The 18,471-nt window shown below is 47.3% G+C and overlaps 1 protein-coding gene across 9 annotated transcripts in view; it reads right to left on the reverse strand.

Annotated features, from left to right (window-relative positions):
- The window catches only part of stard13b (StAR-related lipid transfer (START) domain containing 13b), a 122,488-nt gene that overhangs the window by 11,145 nt on the left and 92,872 nt on the right, over window positions 1–18,471 (reverse strand). For 8 of the 9 annotated variants that reach the window (XM_014214523.2, XM_014214522.2, XM_045724518.1 and 5 more), the window contains 2 exons: window positions 4,657–4,728; window positions 1,792–1,873 (listed from right to left, as the gene is read on the reverse strand). In XM_014214523.2, coding sequence (XP_014069998.2) covers window positions 1,792–1,873; window positions 4,657–4,728 — 154 coding nt within the window. Of the gene's footprint in view, window positions 1–1,791; window positions 1,874–4,656; window positions 4,729–9,785; window positions 10,158–18,471 lie in introns of those variants that run through there. The other variant, XM_014214533.2, reaches the window with a different exon arrangement.

Below are 18,471 nucleotides of genomic sequence, written 5' to 3' on the forward strand. Positions count from 1 at the left end.
AGTACTTTGTTGAAGCACTTTTGGGAGCGATTACAGCCTTGAGTCTTCTTCGGTATGACGCTACAAGCTTGGCACACCAGTATTTGGGGAGTTTCTCCCATTCTTCTCTGCAGATCCTCTCAAGCTCTGTCGGATTGGATGGGGAGCATTGCTGCACAGCTATTTTCAGGTCTCTCCAGAGAAATTAGATCGGGTTCAAGTCCGGGCTCTGGCTGGGACACTCAAGGACATTCAGAGACTTGTCCCGAAGCCACTCCTGCGTTGTCTTGGCTGTGTGCCTCGGGTCATTGTCCTTTTGGAAGGTGAACCTTCACCCCAGTCTGAGGTCCTGAGCGCTCTGGAGCAGGTTTTCATCAAGGATCTCTCTGTACTTTGCTCCATTCATCTTTCCCTTGATCCTGACTAGTCTCCCAGTCCCTGCCGCTGAAAAACATCCCCACAGCATGATGCTGCCACCACCATGCTTCACTGTAGGGATGGTGCCAGGTTTCCTCCAGACGTGACACTTGGCATTCAGGCCAAAGAGTTCAATCTTGGTTTCATCAGACCAGCGAATCTTGTTTCTCATGGTCTGAATTCTTTAGGTGCCTTTTGGCAAACTCCAAGTGGGCTGTCATGTGCCTTTTACTGAGGAGTGGCTTCCGTCTGGCCACTCTACCATAAATACCTGATTGGTGGAGTGCTGCAGAGATGGCTGTCCTTCTGGAAGGTTTTCCCATCTCCTCAGAGGAAATCTGGAGCTCTGTCAGAGTGGGCACCTCCCTAACTAAGGCCCTTCTCCCCTGATTGCTCAGTTTGGCGGGGCGGAAAGATCTAGGAAGATTCTTGGTGGTTCCAAACTTCTTCCATTTAAGAATGATGGAGGCCACTGTGTTCTTGCAATGCTGCAAAATTTTTTGGGTACCCTTCCCCAGATCTGTGCCTCGACACAATCCTGTCTCGGAGCTCTACGGACAATTCCTTCGATCTCATGGCTTGGTTTTTACTCTGACATGCACTGTCAACTGTGGGACCTTATATAGACTGGTGTGTGTCTTTCCAAATCATGTTCAATCAATTGAATTAACCACATGTGGACTCCAGGCAAGTTGTAGAAACATCTCAAAGATGATTAGTGGAAACAGGATGCACCTGAGCTCAATTTCGAGTCTCATAGCAAAGGGTCTGAATACTTATGTAAATAAGGTATTTCTGTTTTTATTTGTAATACATTTGCAAAAAATTCGAAACCTGTTTTCGCTTCGTCATTATGGGGTATTGTGTGTAGATTGATGAGGAAAACAATGTATTCAATTAACTTTAGAACAAGACTGTACCGAAACAAAATGTGGAAAAATTCAAAGGGTCTGAATACTTTCCGAATGCACTGTATGTGTTTTTGGTTGTTGAGTCAATTAGAGAATGCCCATTTCAAGTTTATCTTTCCATAAAATCAAAAGTTATTTCACAATATTTTAGTTAGCTGGCTACCCCTCTAGTCTGCTCGGTTGGATAATCTATTGTGCTGTTTGTTTTCTTCTGGTGGCTGTGTAACGTTAGTGTGAGGTTTCTGTGACATCTGTCTAGTAAAGGACTCCTAGATGCGTGAGTTGCTTGTTGTTCACAGTGATTGTCACTCTGTCAGTTTAAGCGGTGTAGATCCATTTCACTTCCCTGAGGCTCAAACACTCAGCTCTCTCTGGCGTTACCTTACTGACTGACATACAAACTCACACAGTCAACCTCAACTAAATGACACTGGAATTTGTATGGAAGTAGTATGGAAAATCCAACCAGGTTAAATCCACTCACCTGCACAGAGGTTCCACCAGGTCTTTGTCCAGAAAGTCATGGTCTTTCTTCACATGAGAGATGTCGATGGGGAACTGAGAGTCTGAGGAGGAGGAAACAGATTAACAGATTAACTGCTGCTATTAGATTAAAGATACAACTTTAAATAGTTCAGTCCATTTCTCCTCTCAGTAGTTATCTAGCTCCTTAATAGGGCAGCAGGCTGTACACATGTGGCAGATCACAACCAACTTCACTTTTTAATTCAGGAAGTTAAACGGAACAGCTATGAGAAGGAAAGCACATTGTTTCCAGAGACCTATCCAGAGAGAGAGAGAGAGAGAGAGAGAGAGAGAGAGAGAGAGAGAGAGAGAGAGGTAATGAAGAGAGACAGGGCTTGCCCAAATAACGGCACTGAGCAGTAGCAGCATTACGTCTGTCTCTGGGTATTGGCCTCCTGTTATCTAACACACCAGCTCCGTCCCAATTGGCACCTTATTGCCTACATAGTGCACTACTTTTGACCAGGCCCATAGTCCACTATGTAGGGAATAGGGTGCCATTTGGGACGCAGTCACAGATTCACTTCAGACCCTCAATATTACATCCTACTGCATGCATGTGGTATCATTGACTGTTTTATGAAAAGCAACGCAGCATGGTCTGTCACATAAGGAGAAACACAGATATCAAAATACACTCAGACAGATCTGGGTCGGGGGAGCCGCAGCCGGCAGGAATTGTGAAATGGTTTCAAAATGTACTTACTTTATACTCAATCTTCAAGTCTACTCATCAGTGTCTACCTTAATACAACAGCTTCACATGAATTGGGCTCCTGAGTGGCGCAGCGGTCTAAGGCACTGCATCTCAGTGCAAGAGGCGTCACTACAGACACCCTGGTTTGAATCCAGGCTGTTTCACTACTGGCTGTGATTGGGAGTCCCATAGGGTGGCGCACACTTGGCCCAGTGTAGTCTGGGTTTGGCCGGTGTAGGCAGTCATTGTAAATAAGAATTTGTTCTTAACTGACTTGCCTAGTTAAAATAAAGATCAAATAAAATAAATTTGAAACACTACAGTCTTGGTAAACATGGTTTCCTTTACTGAGCAAGCTGTATGGAGCTGAATACAGGGGGACATAATGTGGATAGCAGTGGAGAGATTGTAGCTGCGGCTTTCCATACACACTGATACAATCGCACATGCAGCCACACGTACGCACATACAAACACACTCAGTGTGTCTCCTTTACAACAGGCTACAATCCCTGTCACCAAGAGATTCATGACACTCTCTCACTTCAAAAGACCTGGAGCACCGAGGGTGCTGGGAAGGAGGAGGGGAGCAGGGGTGAGGAGGAGGGGAGCAGGGGTGAGGAGGAAAGGGTAGTAGGGGTGAGGAGAGCTGGCTGCTTCTAAACCATGATGATAAAACTTTTTCCCATGACCTCTTTGTTTTAGTGTGCTGGACATGTTTGGGTAGTAACTCTAGCCAGGAACTATCCAGACCAAAGCCCAATTGAGTCTTTCTCTTTCTCTCTTTCTCTCCTCCCTCCCTCCATGGGTGAGTTGAAAGAAGCTGTAGACCTGAGACTCCTGAGGACAGCTGTGTAAATGAAACTGCCAGAGGAAAGGACATGAGAGGAGAGGACATAAGAGGAGAGGAGAGGACATGAGAGGAGGGGAGAGGACATGAGAGGAGAAGACATGCGAGTGTATGAGAGGACATGAGAGGAGAGGACATGAGAGGAGAGGATAGGACATGAGAGTGTAGGAGAGGACATGAGAGGAGATGAGAGGAGAGGACATGACAGGAGAAGACATGCGAGTGTATGAGAGGACATGAGAGGAGAGGATAGGACATGAGAGTGTAGGAGAGGACATGAGAGGAGAGGACATGAGCGTGTAGGAGAGGACATGAGAGTGTAGGAGAGGACATGAGGGGAGAGGAGAGGATAGGACATGAGAGGAGAGGACATGAGAGGGTAGGAGAGGAATGGAAAGGACACGACATGGGACAGGGTTGGGTTGGGTAGGGATGGGCAGTGTAAGAGGAAGTCAGACTGTGCCAGATGATTCACTCCTCATATAGAAACTCATTGCTGAGAGGTGTATAAAATCGAGCATACAGCCATGCAATCTCCATAGACAAACATTGGCAATAGAATGGCCTTGCTGAAGAGCTCAGTGACTTTCAACGTGGCACCGTCATAGGATGCCACCTTTCCAACAAGTCAGTTCGTCAGATTTCTGCCCTGCTAGTGCTGCCCCAGTCAACTGTAAGTGCTGTTATTGTGATGTGGAAATGTCTTGGAGCAACAACGGCTCAGCCACAAAGTGGTAGGCCACACAAGCTCACAGAACGGGACCACCGAGTGCTGAAGCGTGTAGTGTGTAAAAATCATCTGTCCTCGGTTCCATAACTCACTACCGAGTTCCAAAATGCCTCTGGAAGCAACGTCAGCACAATAACCCGAATGTTCCAACTGTAAATAGTTCCATCTGTAAAGTTTGGTGGAGGAATAATGGCCCGGGGCTGTTTTTCATGGTTTGGGCTAGGCCCCTTAGTTCCAGTGAAGGGTAATCTTAATGCTACAGCATACAATGACATTCTAGACAAAGCTAAAATCAACAGTAGCTCATTTCACAACAGATGTTACGTTTCAAAATAAAACTGCCGTTTTTGTTTTATAGTTGGTCTGTTATGACTTTGTTGTGTGTGTGTGTGTGTGTGTGTGTGTGTGTGTGTGTGTGTGTGTGTGTGTGTGTGTGTGATCTTTTGGGTACCCTTCCCCAGATCTGTGCCTCGACACAATCCTGTCTCGGAGCTCTATGGAGATGCCAGCATTGTTCTGGTGTATTATTGGGTGATTAAGTTTATTACCTTCAAAGAGCTGAGCATATTGGGGGAATCCTGCCGCTCGTAGCCAATCACACGCCTCCTTCGCCTCGAGTTCTGAAACAGAACAAGAAAACATTTCTTGTCAGTCAGAGTAACAACAATAAACAATATGTCCAACACGGAGTGTTGGGTAGGGGGTATTCACTGATTCACTGAATCATTTCACTCTTTTGTTTTATCAATTATGGGAAGAAAATCCATCCATTTGTCCAACTGTTTTTTGTCAACAACAACAAAAACACCCATCAGCAACCAGCAGCACTCACCATGGAAGGCTGTTCTCTTGGAAGAACAAAAAACAGAAACAGAGAGTATGTAAGTTAAGTATTTCCCTGTACTGTATGTAACAATAAAACTTGAACTTGAACTAGTACTAAGGTGATAGATAGTTGGTCCCTCAGGTAGACCGACATAAAACCTTGTGACTATCTGAGGTCTGGTCTCTAAGCTTCTAACTCTTCCAGCTTGGATTTGAGCTCTATAACCTGACCACAGAGCCCAAAGAGGGGTGAAATAAATACAAGTCAGGATACACTGCTGGACAGCAGAGGGATCAGCACAGGAAGACATGGGATATGTATTTCTACAACTGCAACTTTAAAGTCATAGCTATCATTTTTATTGTCTCAACACTGCATTTTTGTTGTGTTTTTTTAATCTGAGTTTTACAAAATATTAGACTTGTCAAACAGAAGAAATCTACAAATCATACTAAATATAGATATCATAGCAAAGCAAAGCCAGCAGATCAAACTGTCCTGGACTGACAGTCTTATGTTCTCTAGATACACTATACAAAAGTATGTGGACACCCCTTCAAATTAATAGGTTCGGCTATTTCAGCCACACCCGTTGATGACAGGTGTATAAAATGGAGCACACAGACATGCAATCTCCATAAACAATGACCTTACTGAAGAGCTCAGTGACTTTCCATCTGTCACCGTCATAGGATGCTTCCTTTCCAACAAGTCAGTTCGTCAGATTTCTGCCCTACTAGAGCTGCCCCAGTCAACTGTAAGTGCTGTTATTGTGAAGCGGAAATGTATTGGAGCAACAACGGTTCAGCCACAAAGTGGTAGGCCACACAAGCTCACAACCGGACCACCGAGTTCTGAAGCGCGTAGCGTGTAAAAATCGTCTGTCCTCAGTTGCAACACTCTGAGTTCCAAACTGCCTCTGGAAGCAACATCAGCACAAGACCTGTTCATTGGGAGCTTCATGAAATGGGTTTCCATGGCCGAGCAGCTGCACACAAGCCTAAGAACACCATAAGCAATGCCAAGTGTTGGCTGGAGTGGTGTAAAACCCGCCACTATTGGACTCTGGAGCAGTGGAAAGGCGTTCTCTGGAGTGATGAATCACGCTTCACCATCTGGCAGTCCGACGGACTAATCTGGGTTTGGTGTATGCCAGGAGAACGGTTGGTGCTGGAGGAATAATGGTCTGGGCTGTTTTTCATGGTTCGGGCTAGGCCCCTTAGTTCCAGAGAAGGGAAATCTTAACATTACAGCATACAATGTCATTCTAAATGATTCTGTGCTTCCAACTTGGTGACAACAGTTTGGGGAAGGCCGTTTCCTGTTTCAGCATGACAATGCCCCCGTGCACAAAGCGAGGTCCATACACAATGGTTTGTTGAGATCGTTGCGGGAGAACTTGACTGGCCTGCACAGACTCCATCAAATATGTTTGGGATGAATTGGAACGCCGACTGCGAGCCAGGCCTAATCTCTCAACATCAGTGCCCAACCTCACTTATGCACTAATGTGGCTGAAACTGGAAGAAAATCCCCGCAGCAATGTTCCAACATCCAGTGTAAAGCCTTCCCAAAAGAGTGGAGGGTGTTATAGCAGCAAAGGGGGGAGCAACTTCATATTAATGCCCATGATTTTGGAATGAGATGTTCAACGAGCAGTTGTCCACATACTTTTGGTCATGTAGTGTATATGGTGGTCAGCACAATAATCAAAGGGACTGGGGCTTCAACACAACCTGAATTTAAATGTCCAGGCAGCCTCCTGACAGAGCAGCTGTCCTGTCCTGTCCCCTACAGGTGACCCCAAGCGGTGACCCCTGTGGTGGGATCATGACCTGACCCTGCTGACACCTGAGGGGTGACGTCCCCTCTCTGGTTCCGAGCTCCTGACCCACATGAAAAGAAGCAGACTGACCTCTCTCGTCTAACTAACAGAACAGACCCTCTCTCCCTCCTCTCTCACTCTCTCCTCTCTCACTCTCACTTACTACTGTCACTTCTCTCTCAGTCTCACTTCTCTCACTCCTCAACTTACACACCAGACCCCTCTCACTCCCCTCACTTCTCAGCCAACACACCACTCTCACAAAAAAATCAATAGGTTACTAGAAGATGATCTAATAAAATTCAAAAACACATTCCAATTCTTTTCCATCTACTATGAACAAAAATATTCTCAACTACCTGGCACTACAGACATAGACAGTCCAGATTTGATATGGAAGTCTGTTATAGAAGTCTGTTTATATCCCAAACCTGTCCTCCTGTTCCAAGATGATCCCAACTCCACAGTGAAGCCGCTACAATAGTCTTGTGCAGTGAAGCAGTATACTCCAGGCACGTTGGTGTGTAGACTGACTAGATCACAGCTAGTGTTATTAATATCACAGTAGATCAACACAATAGCAACATCCTGCACCCCATATCCATCAACAGTCACCAACAATGTCTGGTGTAGATAAAGAGGACAGAGGACCACTCCACTCCAAACAGGTATCACAGCATGTTTTTTGTTTTTTTACCATGTAAGTTGACTGAGAACATGTTCTCATTTACAACAACAACCTGGGGAATAGTTACAGGAGAGAGGGGGGGATAAATCAGCCAATTGTAAACTGGGGATGATTAGGTGGCCATGATGGTACAGTATAAAGACCAGATTGGGAATTTAGCCAGGACACCAGGGTTAACTCTTACAATAAGTGCCATGGATCTTTAGTGACCACAGAGAGTCAGGACACCTGTTTAACATCCCATCTGAAAGTCAGCACCCTACACAGGGCAATGTCCCCAATCACTGCCATGGGGCATATTTAAAGAATTTTAGACCAGAGGAAAGGGTGCCTCCTACCGGCCCTCCAACACCACTTCCAGCAGCATCTGGTCTCCCATCCAGGGACTGACCAGGACCAACCCTGCTTAGCATCAGAAGCAAGCCAGCAGTGGGATGCAGGGTGGTATGCTGCTCGCATGGTATGTCTGTTCCCGCCCCTGTCTGTGTCTGACGCTCTGTGACGCACTAGTTGTTTATCACAGTTCATCCCACCTGGGTCTCCATACAGAACTGTCTGTGACAGAGATAACCTTCCACTGTAACTTCATTTGTCCTGTCTGTACCACACCTTTCTCCAACCCCTGCTCTGTGGCTATACTTTACCCCACTCCTCTCTCAAAACACCGTGACCATCTGCTTTGTGACTCACCTGTGTTGTGACTAACCTGTGTTGTGACTAACCTGTGTTATTACAGCGCTGTGTCTACATGTCAATGACTAGTGACTTTGGTCCGCAGACCGACAGGTCAGACCACCAACTGAATAAATATTAACAGTTCCCAGAGGGAGAATGTGTGTACCAAATGTCACCCTATTCCCTATATAGTGCAACACGTTTGCGCAGAGCTCTATGAGCCCATATGGATCTGGTCAAAAGTAGTGCACTATAAAGGGAATAGGGTACCATTTGGAATGCAGACAGAAGGTCCCTGGATGACAACGTCCATGTTTACCTCTACATTCACGTCAGATCACTGTTCACTCCAGTGACCTCCATAACAGGATCACATCACAGGTTCAACATGAGAAATCTCCCAGCAGCAAAGATAACTGACACTACGCAGGCCAACTAGACAAAGGACCAGCATGCTCAACTCTATCTATGTACAAGTCTTTGAGTGCAGTAAGGACACATGATAGAAAAGGAAAACCTCCAGTCACTGTCACTAGTCTTAAGATAGCAGCATCAGAGGTCACAGAAGTGAAAGAACTAAGACTTTCCGTGAGTTCAGGTCTTTCTCTCTCTTCCGACTAGCCTGTCCTGCCAGTTGTATATTGTATTGAGTACAGTAGAGCCATATTGTTCTACTAAACCACATGGTGAGAGTGCCTCCAGCTCCATTCTTTGTCCCACAGCTGGAGGTGGGACTGTTGGGAACAGACCAGGGAATATGATCTGGGAATTCCACAATCTCGAAACATTCTGTTCCAACTGACGTTCCAACGTCCCTTTTCCTTTCCTCCATGGAGAAACGGCTGGCCTGCATCCCAAATAGCACCCTATTGCCTGTAAGTGCACTACTTTTGACCAGGGCCCATCAAAAGTAGTGCACTATATAGGAAACAGGTTGCCATTTGGGACGTACACCAGGTCGGACAGCGAGCCAGGACGAGAACTGCCTATTACTACACAACCATGGCTGTAAAACTGTGTACAGTGTAATCATGTTACTGTGTACAGTGTAATCATGTTACTGTGTACAGTGTAATGTTGCATTGCCACAATGACATGAAACCCAGTGTGTTACTAAGGTGTGTGTGTGTGGCCGACCAACCTATCCCTACAGGGGATGCTCCTTCCTCTTCTTGCGCAACAAGATTCCCTATATAGGAACATTCCCTGGCAGTGTCCCAAATGGCACCCTATTCCGTAATAATATAGTGCACTACTTTTGACCAGGGTTCATAGGGATGCAGACTTGGAGTGGCTGGTGGAGGGTTGAGCTGACCCTGCTAGTACAAGCCCTAATCATTACCCTAACCCTGCCTGCCTGGTTGGCTGACAACAACATGACAGAGATGCATGACAGAGTCCGGAATGATACAAGCAGTTAACAAAGCTAACTGGTTATACTGCTAAGTGTAGATCAACACCTATACAACATGATCTAAGGAAACATGCTCTTGTGAAAGAAAAAAAATACAATCACTACACTAAACTTGTCTACATTCTAAAGAAATAAGAGTAACGCTTGAGAGATAAATGCTCCCTGTATTAGTCCAATATAAAAGAAAATCCAAAATATTCTCAACTATGTAATGACCAGACTGTAAGAAACAGATGGTGGTTTACTCACTGATTATCTTCATCATACAGTCATTATGATGTGGTTCTACAGATGTTCTACAGACGTATTAGTTCTCCTCTTCCCACACAGCAGTAAGTAATGTTAGATTCCAGCTCTCTAGTGCTGCTGAGAGATACTGATCTCTACTGATCCCTCTCACATCCAAACATCCCTCTTTCTCTCTCTTTCGCTCTGTTTCTCTCTTTCTTTCTCAATCCCCTCTCCTTTTCTCCTTCTCTCTCCCCCTCTCTCTCTCTCTTTTTCTCTCTCTCTCTCTCTTTCCATCTACCCTCAAACCGCCATGTGGCCACCCTCTGATCTCTCTCTAGCTCCACCCCTTTCTGCTGTTCCCCACTCTTCTCCCCTCCTTGTACCCTCTATCCCTCCTCTACCCCTCCTCCATCCCTCCTCTATCCCTCCTCTACCATCCTCTACCCCTCCCCTCCTCTATCCCTCCCCTCCTCTATCCCTCCTCTACCACTCCCCTCCTCTATCCCTAACCCTCCCCTCCCCTACCCCTCCTCTATCCCTCCTCTACCACTCCCCTCCTCTATCCCTCCTCTACCTCTACCCTCCTCTACCCCTCCTCTACCTCTACCCTCCTCTACCCCTCCCCTCTTCTATCCCTCCTCTACCCCTCCTCTATCTCTACCCCTCCTCTACCCCTCCCCTCTTCTATCCCTCCTCTACCCCTCCTCTACCTCTACCCCTCCTCTACGCCTCCCCTCTTCTATCCCTCCTCTACCCCTCCTCTACCCTCCCCTCCACTACCCCTCCCCTACCTTTCCCCTCCTCTATCCCTCCTCTACCCTCCCCTCCACTACCCCTCCCCTACCTCTCCCCTCCTCTATCCCTCCTCTCCCCTCCTCTTCCCTCCCCTACCCCTCCTCTATCCCTCCTCTACCCTCCCCTACCCCTCCTCTACCACTCCCCTCCTCTATCCCTCCTCTACCCTCCCCTACCCCTCCTCCTTCCGACCTCTACCCAACCTCTACCCCTCCTCTATCCCTCCTCTACCCCTCCCCTACCCCTCCCCTAACCCTCCTCTACCCCTCCCATACCCCTCCTCTATCCCTACCCTACCCCGCGGTACCCACCTACCCAGCTCTGCCCACTACATCTCTCCCAGCACATTTTTGGCAGAGAACATCATGCCAGGAGCCAAGCAACAGGAGCTGTGCATACTAATGCCTGTGTGCAATGTGGGACTTTTCTCTCCAAAGACGTAATCCCAATGAAACCTCATCACTACAATCAAATGCTACGTAAAAGAGAGTATCGTTTGGACCCGTGGCTTGAGAATCCTTTACTCATCCCAGACCTCTTTCCATCTCCCCCCTCTACCACCTCCTCCCTGTCACACAGCCAGAGAGCTGGACATTGTTAGCTTTAGAGGGGGGAGTAAGGGAGGAGGGGTGGAGGTGGAGTTTCTTGATCCAGATGTTTTTCCAGCAAATCGACGGAACGGAAAAGCGTGGGCAGCTAAAGTGGGGAAAACCGAAGCATGACATAAAGCGTCAACAATCAGCAGCCATGAATCATACTTAGATCCTCAGAAAGCATCCCAAATGGTGCCCTACTCCCTATTTAGTGCATGAGAGAGAGAGCGAGAGAGAGAGAGCGCAAGAGAGAGAGTATATTGATTGTCAGTGTCAACAGCAGGATAACAGGAGGGCATGAGCTACAAATCTGAAGGCTGCAGGCTGCTGTTGTTGTCCTGACCGTGTCCCAAATGACACCCTATTCCCTACACTCTTAGAAAGAAAGTTGCTATCGAGAACCGAAAAACCTTTGAAGAACCCCTTTTGGTTCCAGGTAGAACCCTTTTGGGTTCCATGTAAAAACTCTTTCCACACAGGGTTCTACATGGAATCGAAAAGGGTTCTATCTGGAACCAAAAGGGGTTCTACCTGGAACCAAAAAGGGTTGTCCGATGTTGACAGCCAAAGGAACCCTTTCGAAGCCATTTTTCTAAATGTGTATATAATGCCCTACTTTTGACCAAAGTCCTATGGACCGTAGTCAAAAGTAATGCACTATAAAGTGAATAGGGTGCCATTTGGGATAACGCCCAGTGTTGAAGCCTGCCAGCTGGGTCAGAAGTCAGTTTCGCTCCATGTCCTTCTACATCCTTTCCAAACGCTCCGCTAAAAAAACGTTAGCTCAAAATTCGCTTTATTCATTAAAATACCAATTTAACCAACACTCATCAATTTTTATGACCACCTGGCCCAACCATTTGGTTTTGAAGTATTGAAACCATATGATTTGAATGAAAAGTAGTTTAATAAACATGAACAGATGAATGTAAGAAGCCCTCATCATTTCAATAAGGCTACATGTCATATTAAACAGCATGTAAACACTCTAAATAGGTCAGGAGCCAGACATTATCTAGGCTACAGTGGCAAGAAAAAGTATGGAAACCCTTTGGAAATACCTGGATTTCTGCATAAATTGGTCATCAAATTGGATCTGATCTTGATCTAGATCACAACATTAGAAAAAACACAGTCTGCTTAAACCAATAACACACAAAAAATAATACGTTTTCATGTCTTTATTGAACACACCATGTAAACATTCACAGTGCAGGGTTGGAAAATGTATGTGAACCCTTGGATTTAATAACTGGTTGACCTTCCTTTGGCAGCATTAACCTCAACCAAACATTTTCTGTAGTTGCGGATCAGACCTGCACAACGGTCAGGAGCAATTTTGGACCAATCATCTTTACAAAACTGTTTCAGTTCAGCAATATTCTTGGGATGTCTGGTGTGAACTGCTCTCTTGAGGTCATGCTACAGCATCTCAATCAGGTTGAGGTCAGGACTCTGACTGGGCCACTCCAGAAGGCGTATTTTCTTCTGTTGAAGCCATTCGGATGTTGATTTACTTCTGTGTTTTGGGTCGTTGTCCTGTTGCATCACCCAACTTCTGTTGAGCTTCAATTGGTAGCCTAACATTCTCAGATAGACTAACATTCTCCTGCAAAATGTCTTGATAAACATGGGAACTAATTTTTCTGTCTATGATAGCAAGCTGTCCAGTCCCTGATGGCAGCAATGCAACCCCAAACCATGATGCTCCCTCCACCATACTTTATAGTCGGGATGAGGTTTTGATGTTGGTGCACTGTGCCTTTTTTTCTCCACACATAGTGTTGTGTGTTCCTTCCAAACAACTCAACTGTAGTTTCATCTGTCCACAGAATATTTTGCCAGTAGCGCTGTGGAACATCCAGGTGCACTTTTGCAAACTTCAGACGTGCAGCAATGGTTTTTTTGGACAGCAGTGGCTTCTTCCGTGGTGTCCTCCCATGAACACCATTCTTGTTTAGTGTTTTACATATCGTAGACTCGTCAAAAGAGCTGTTTGCATGTTCCAGATATTTCTGTAAGTCTTTAGCTGACACTCTAGGATTCTTCTTAACCTCAATGAACATTCTGCGCTGTGTTCTTGCAGTCATCTTTGCAGGATGGCCACTCCTAGGAAGAGTAGCAACAGTGCTGAACTTTCTCCATTTATAGACAATTTGTCTTACTGTGAACTAATGAACATCAAGGCTTTTAGAGATACTTTTGTAACCCTTTCCAGTTTTATGCAAGTCAACAATTCTTAATCTTAGGTCTTCTGAGATCTCTTTCGTTCGAGGCATGGGTCACATCAGGCAATGCTTCTTGTGAACAGCAAACTCAAATTTTGTGAGTGTTTTTTATAGGGCAAGGCAGCTCTAAACAACATCTCCAACCTCGTCTCATTGATTGGACTCCAGGTTAGCTGACTCCTGACTCCAATTAGCTTTTGGAGAAGTCATTAGCCTAGAGGTTCACATACATTTTCCAACCTACACTGTGAATGTTTAAATGATGTATTCAATGTAGACAAGAAAGCACACTATGATTGTTTATTGTTGTGACTTAGATGAAGATCAGATCAAATTGTATGACCAATTTATGCAGAAATCCAGGTAATTCCAAAGGGTTCACATACTTTTTCTTGCCACTGTATATTATTTCAATTATTTCAAGGCTATTCTACAAAGAAATACATTGTGAACATTTGCGACTGCGACACAATAGGCTGATAGGGACATAAAGTGCTCAGCACTAAACATTTCATTGTAGTAAATCATTATAGTCTTTAAATTCTGCATAGGCTGTGACTTACTTACAATTATGAACAAATGATACGAAAAATGCCTTATTTAGTCTACAGTGCCTTTGAATAGATTTTTAGAAACATGAGTTTGGCCAGAGTTTGTGGCTTCAGGCTCCCGGGATGGTGCCAGGAGAGCAGGTCAGCCGTTTATAATGTCCTCGCTGCGCTTGCAGAGCCACTGGGGATACTAAACACCGTTTTGGCTACTCTTGCCAGGCTGGGCAGAGATGCAGAGTTGTTTTTTTTAATGTTTATATAGGTAGGTCTAAATGTTTTTAGGCAAAATAACCCAATCAAAATGGAAAGCTCCTTGAAAGTGGGAATATGCCAGGCCTATTGGGTCAAAATCAATTATGGCATATTGTATAGATAATAGAACTAAAATTAACTAAACTTTTAAGAGATCTGATGTTTAGTTTATAAATATTGTTGCTACAATGACACACTTAGTTAGCTACCCACCTTGTTCCTTTCTTTTAGCATGTGCATGTAGTAAGTATACTTTTACCTCATTTCTACCAGCATGTCACATGCAACCAAAGGAAAAAAAAACTCTAGTCCACCTTTACTCCACACACAGAGATGCATACAAAGCTCTCTCTCGCCCTCCATTTGGCAAATCGGACCATAATTATATCCTCCTGATTCCTGCTTACAAGCAAAAACTAAAGTAGGAAGCACCAGTGACTCGGTCAATACGTAAGTTGTCAGATGACACGGATGCTACGCTACAGGACTATTTTGCAAGCACAGACTGGAATATGTTCCGGGATTCATCCAATGTCATTGAGGAGTATACCAGCTCAGTCACCGGCTTCATCAATAAGTGCATTGACGACGTCGTCCCCACAGTGACCGTACGTACATATCCCAGACAGAAGCCATGGATTACAGGCAACATCCGCACCGAGCTAAAGGCTAAAGCTGCTGCTTCAAGGAGTGGGACACTAATCCGGACTCTTATAAGAAATCCCATTATGCCCTCAGACGAACCATCAAACAGGCAAAGCGTCAATACAGGACTAAGGTTGAATCCTACTACACCGGCTCTGACACTCGTCGGATGTGGCAGGGCTTGCAAACTATTACAGACTATAAAGGGAAACCCAGCTGGGATGCTGCCCAGTAACGCAAGCCTACCAGACGAGCTAAAAACCTTGCTTCGAGGCAAGCAACACCGAAGCATGCGTGAGAGTACCAGCTGGTCCTGAACAACTGTGTGATCATGCTTTCCATAGCCAATGTGAGCAAGACCTTTAAACAGGTCAATATTCACAAGGCCGCGCGGCCAGACGGATTACCAGGGCGTGTACTCAGAGCATGCGCGGACCAACTGGCAAGTGTCTTCACTGACATTTTCAACCTCTCCCTGACCGAGTCCGTAATACCTACATTTTTCAAGCAGACCACCATAGTCCCTGTGCCCAAGAATTCAAAGGTAACCTGCTTAAATGACTACCGCCCCATAGCACTCATGTCGGTAGCCATGAAGTGCTTTGAAAGGCTGGTCATGGCTCACATCAACACCATCATCCCGGAAACCCTAGACCCACTCCAATTCGCATACCGCTCCAACAGATCCACAGATGACGCAATCTCAATCACACGCCACACTGACCTTTTCCACCTGGACCAAAGGACCACCTGTGTGAGAATGCTGTTCATTGACTACAGCTCGGCGTTCAACATCATAGTACCCACAAAGCTCATCACAAAGCTAAGGACCCTGGGACTAAACACCTCCCTCTGCAACTGGATCCTGGACGTGCCACCCCAGGTGGTAAGGGTAGGTAACAACACATCTGCCATGCTGATTCTCAACACAGAGGCCCCTCAGAGGTGCATGCTTCGTCCCCTTCTGTACTCCCTGTTCAACCATGACTGCATGGACAAGCACGACTCCAACACCATCATTAAGTTTGCTGACGACACAACAGTGGTAGGCCTGATCACCGACAACGATGAGACAGCCTATAGGAAGAAGGTCAGAGATCTGGCCGTGTGGTGCCAGGACAACAACCTCCCCCTCAATGTGAGCAAGACAAAGGAGATGATCGTGGACTACAGGAAAAGGAGGGCCAAACAGACCCCCATTAACATCGACGGGGCTGTAGTGGAGCACGTCGAGAGTTTCAAGTTCCTTGGTGTCCACATCACCAACAAACTATCCTGTTTCAAACACACCAAGGAGACTGAAAAGATTTGTCATTGGTCCCCAGATCCTCAAAAAGTTCTACAGCTGCACCATCGAGAGCATCCTGACTGGTTGCATCGCCGCCAGATATGGCAACTGCTTGGCATCCGACCGTAAGAAGAAACAGAGGGTAGTGTGTATGGCCCAATACATCAGTGGAGCCAAGCTTCCTGCCATCCAGGACCTGTATACTAGGCGGTGTATACTAGGAAGGCACCAAAAATTACCTTGACTTACCTGCACCTCCGCACATTGACTCGGTACCGGTAGCCCCTGTATATAGCCTCGTTAAAGTTATGTAATCTTATTGTGTTTAATTTTCTACTTTAGTTTATTTAGCATATATTTTCTTAACTCTATTTCTTGAACTGCATTGTTGGTTAAGGGCTTGTAAGTAAGTGTTTCACGTTAAGGTCGACACCTGTATATTCGGCACTGTAGAGAGGATTTGGCCATAGAGAGGATTTTTTTTGTTCTTTATTTTGGTTAGGCCAGGGTGTTACGTCAGGGTCGCCCACCAGACCTTTGGCACGGCCAGGTGCGCCACCTAAGAGGGCGACGCCAAGGGTGGGGCAGAGGCCACGTCCCGCACCTGAGCCGCCACCGTAAGAAGGCCCACCCGGACCCTCCCCTTCAGTGTCAGGTTTTGCGGCCGGAGTCCGCACCTTGGGGGGGGGGTACTGTAACGCCCTGGCCATAGAGAGGGGTTTTTTGTTCTTTATTTTGGTTAGGCCAGGGTGTTACATTGGGTGGGCGTTCTATGTTCCTTTCTCTATGTTTTGTATTTCTTTGTTTTGGGCCGTGTGTGGCTCCCAATCAGGCACAGCTGAAGCTCGTTGTTGCTGATTGAGGGTCACACATAAGGAGCATGTTTTTCCTTTGGGTTTTGTGGGTAAATGTTTTCTGTTTTGTTCAGTTGGGACCAGACAGGACTGTTTGCTGTCGTTGCTATCAAGTGTTTTGTTTGTAGTGGTTCATTTTTATTAAACATCAAGATGAACACACAACCTCCGCTGCATCTTGGTTTTCTTGCGACGACGTCCGCTACAGAATCCCCCACCACAAAAGGACCAAGCAGCGGAGGAAGGAGCAGCACCAGGAGAGCAGCATGATGGACTCATGGACGTGGGAACAAATCCTGGACGGAGAGGGACCATGGACTCAGGCTGGGGATTATCGCCTCCCGCAGTGGGAGATCGAAGCGGCGAGAGCGGAGAGGCGATGGTATGAGGAGAGAGAGCGCAACAGGCACGAGAGGCAGCCCCACATTTTTGTTGGGAGGGGGGGGCACACGGGGAGTGTGGCAGAGCCAGGATTTAATTCTGGGCCAACTCCCCGTGCTTACAGGAGGCAGCGCAGTACTGGTCAGGCACCGTGTTATGCGGTAAAGCGCACGGTGTCCCCAGTACGCGTTGATAGCCCGGAGCGCTACATGCCAGCCCCCCGCAAGTGCCATGCGAGAGCAGGCATCGAGCCAGGACGGGTTGTGCCAGCTCAGCGCGTCTGGTCTCCAGTGCGCCTCCTCGATCCAGGTTATCCTGCGCCGGCGTTGCGCACTGGGTCCCCAGGGCGCTGGGAGGGTCCAGTTCACCCAATGCCTGTTCTCCGCCCGTGCCGGGCCGAAGTGGGCAGTCAGCCTGGAGTATGGGTAAAGAGCGTAAAAGCTAGAACTCCAGTGCTCCCCCACAGCCCGGTTTATCCTGTGCCTCCTGCCTCGGGGATCTCGCCAGCCGAGGCTGTCCGTCCTGTGCCACCTCCCAGGACTAGGCCTCCAGTGGGTCTCCCCATCCTGGTTAAGCCTGTGCCTCCTCCTCGGACCAGGCCTCCAGTGGGTCTCCCCATCCTGGTCCATCCTGTGCCACCTCCCAGGACTAGGCCTCCAGTGGGTCTCCCCATCCTGGTCCGTCCTGTGCCACCTCCCAGGACTAGGCCTCCAGTGGGTCTCGCCAGTCAGGAGCTGCCAGAGCCGCCCGCCAGTCCGGAGCTGCCAGAGCGGCCCGCCAGTCAGGAGCTGCCAGAGTGGCCCGCCAGTCAGGAGCTGCCAGAGTGGCCCGCCTGTCAGGAGCTGCCAGAGTGGCCCGCCTGTTCGGAGCTGCCAGAGTGGCCCGCCTGTTCGGAGCTGCCAGAGTGGCCCGCCTGTTCAGAGCTGCCAGAGTGGCCCGCCTGTTCGGAGCTGCCAGAGTAGCCCGCCTGTTCGGAGCTGCCAGAGTGGCCCGCCTGTTCGGTGCTGCCAAAGTGGCCCGCCTGTTTGGAGCTGCCAGAGTGGCCCGCCTGTTCGGAGCTGCCAGAGTGGCCCGCCTGTTCGGATATGCCAGAGTGGCCCGCCTGTCCGGATCTGCC

Source organism: Salmo salar, chromosome ssa09 (assembly GCF_905237065.1).
Source record: "Salmo salar chromosome ssa09, Ssal_v3.1, whole genome shotgun sequence".
Taxonomy (NCBI): domain Eukaryota; kingdom Metazoa; phylum Chordata; class Actinopteri; order Salmoniformes; family Salmonidae; genus Salmo; species Salmo salar.